General features: G+C 32.9%; 1 protein-coding gene across 1 annotated transcript; it reads right to left on the bottom strand.

Annotated features, from left to right (window-relative positions):
• Positions 1 to 647: 647 nt before the first annotated feature.
• On the bottom strand, positions 648 to 1550 carry LOC138843652 (taste receptor type 2 member 13-like). The gene has a single exon (XM_070048349.1). The coding sequence runs from the start codon at positions 1548 to 1550 to the stop codon at positions 648 to 650; it is 903 nt and encodes a 300-aa protein (XP_069904450.1).
• Between the last annotated feature and the right edge of the window lie 1639 nt (positions 1551 to 3189).

The following is a 3189-nucleotide window of genomic DNA, read 5'->3' on the forward strand; positions in this document are numbered from 1 at the left end:
CACACACATAAAGTAAGAATTTAGCTTCAATGCCCTTAAAAGGTAAAAATCTGGAGACTCATACATAAAAATCCAAATTGTTTATGTATATATTCAACAATTACAAATAGAAATATCAAAAAACTCTCAAAAATTTGTAATTTCTGGATAATAGTCATATATATGTATACATTTATATACATTTGATTGAAAGTGTAATAAAATTGAAAGGGTCAGTGAAATACAGGATTTTTTTGATTCTGAAGTGACAAAATTGCAAAACTTATAACACACAAAATTATAACCTTCATATTTAGTAACTATCTACTATATATTTTTGACATTTTTTATTAAAATTTTCCAAAGAGACAACAACTGAAACACTATATTATAATTTTTGTTGTTGGAAAAACAGTTATGTAATTAATTTCATTTTTCCATTTGTATAAATACGTTAAATATATATACATATATCTATCTGAAACTGATATTTAATAAGCATTTGGAAGAGCCTATTGCAGATAACATCTGCAAATATTCAATATCATACACTACAAAAGCACTGAAAAGAAGGGTATAATACCATGCAGGAATTCCTTAATGTTTTTCTCCCAGATTCTGTACGATGCTCCCCAGCATAATCTGTGGGTATCAGAGTTTCCCAGCTTTCAGCCGCATCTCAGCTGCCACATCACAGAGAGAGAAATCTTTCTTAGCTTGCTGTTTTCCAGAATCAGAAGAAGTGAGTGAACTGTCGGGTAAACATTTGCAATGGTTTGGCAAAGCAGAGGGACAAATCTGTTCTTCATTGCCTCAGAAGGGAAAGTTGTTATGAGTATATTCAGGAAGTAAATAGCAAACAGTAAGAGGAAAGCTACCACAGATTTCATGGCTCTTATGTGGGCCTTGACACTAGGATCTCTGAGTCCAGTTCTATTGACTTTCATATTCTTTAGATGTTTCCTTAGGGAGAAGATTAACAGGAGGAAAGAATTCAGGGATACAGAAAAGGGTATGAAGGATCCCACGGTGAATGTCATCAGTTTTGGAAGCTTTTCAATGATATTCCTTTCATAACTTGAAGTCAAATTTTTTTTGAGGAGATGTAACTGGCTATCTACATATATGCCTAAAATGATAAAATTTACAATCAAGAAGGCTAAGTTGCCCAGTAACAGTGCTTTAACTACCATTTCAACTCTGTACTTTAAGTGAAGAAAAATGGGATTTGAATAATTGGCTATTTTGAGAAAATAAAAGAGGCTGAGAATCATTGCCATCCACATGCTAAAATGATTGGCCATAGCCGCTGCAACATTAATAAGCATAATTGTCTTTGCACTCATATATGAAAATGGACGAAAGTCTGACAAACAACTTACCATCATTACCAACATCATACAGATTCTGGAGATTGCCAAAGCAGTGAGAATTCGATCAGCTAAGGATATCTTCCGCATCTTGACCCAGTCAAAGCAGTTCACCACTGTTATGAATCCATTTGCCAAAATCCCAATTATTAATTCTACATTTATTATAATGGTGAAGATTCTATACAAGGCACTTAGCATATCTGCAAAGAGAGAGCTCAAAATTTGATTGCTGTGCTGACGATTTCTTGATCTACCACCTGTAAATGACACATATGCTTATCTCTCGCACAGGTAGTTAGTTTCTTCCTTTAAGACAAATCATAAGATAGATGTAAAAGTAGAAAGCACTGAGGAAGACCAAGATGGGTATATGGCACTCTTCATAAAACAATCATTTTCTGCCAGACAACTACACTCTGATCCAGATACTGTATGTTCTCACCATAAAGTGAAATGTCTCCTACTTGACAGCTAAAGAAAAAAGCGGTCTCTCATTTGCAAACATGCAAATAAACACATATTCTCTTTCCTTATTTTGCAATGTTTGCTTTATCTGTACACAATTTGCTCATCAATTTGAATTTGTATCAAGAACACTAAGAAACTCAATGTATAGAGTTCTGACATAGAGCAAATATCTAAATCAGCAGATGGAGTTTGGTGAGCATTGAAACCATCTCCAGTAGGAGCTGTGAAACAAGACTAAAGGGATATCTTCATAGTTTACTCAAAGATTTTACAGCCCAAAGCATGCAAGTTTCCTGAATGAACTCAGAGAGGTAGTAACTCCTGAATGTTGGGTGCTGATGATTTACACTTATTTATCAATGAATTTTTTGCAAGGGCCCAACTGCACTTGCAGAACCACAGTGTGAGATTATTGTCCAGGAATGGCAGTCTTTTTGCCAACAGAAAAAATGAGGCTTATTGTAATTTTCTGGATTAAATTATATTGATTTTCTTTCTAGTAATTCAGGCTTTCATCATTCATTGATACTTTGTAAGAATATTTATATCATTTATTTGAAAGGTGGAATCTCTCTGTCTCTCTCTCTCTCTCTCTCTCACACTGATATTACAAGATGAGAAATAGAAATTTAAAAATATGATAAAGTGATCAAATGAAGAGATTTTGTTTTTGAAAAGATACACAAAACTGATAAACCATTAGCCAAACTAATCAAATAAAAATGAGATGAGATTCGAATCAATAAAATCAGATATGAAAAAGGAAGGGTTGCAACTGATGCCACAGAAATACATAGAATCATTAGGAACTATCATAAACAACTCTATGCCAAAATATTGGAAAACCTAGAAAAAATGAACATAGTTCTGGAAATAAAAAACTTACCAAGTTGCACACATCCAAAGACATAGAGAATCTGAACAAAATAATAATAACCTAGGATCAGATTGAATTAGTAATAGCATCTCCCACCAAAAAACAACAACAACAACAACAACAACAACAAAAAACTCCCAAAACCAGATGCTTCACTACTGAATTCTATCAAACTATTGAAGAACTAATAGTAATTCTTCTTAAACTGTTGCAAAATAATTTAAAGGAGGTAAACTCTCCCAAACTCAGTATATAAGGTCAGTATTATTTTAATTAAAAAACCTAACAAGGGTACATACAACAGTAAAAGAGAAATATGCACCAATATTCCTGATGAAAATAGATTCAAAAATTCTCAATAAAATTTTGGTAAATGAATCCAACCACACACTAAAAAGATCATATATTGTGACCAAGTGAGATTTATCTCAGGGATGTAGGGGTGGTTCAACATATGGAAATCATTAAATATGATACATTAAATCAAAAGAA

This window comes from Oryctolagus cuniculus, chromosome 9, assembly GCF_964237555.1.
Source record: "Oryctolagus cuniculus chromosome 9, mOryCun1.1, whole genome shotgun sequence".
In the NCBI taxonomy this organism is placed as follows: domain Eukaryota; kingdom Metazoa; phylum Chordata; class Mammalia; order Lagomorpha; family Leporidae; genus Oryctolagus; species Oryctolagus cuniculus.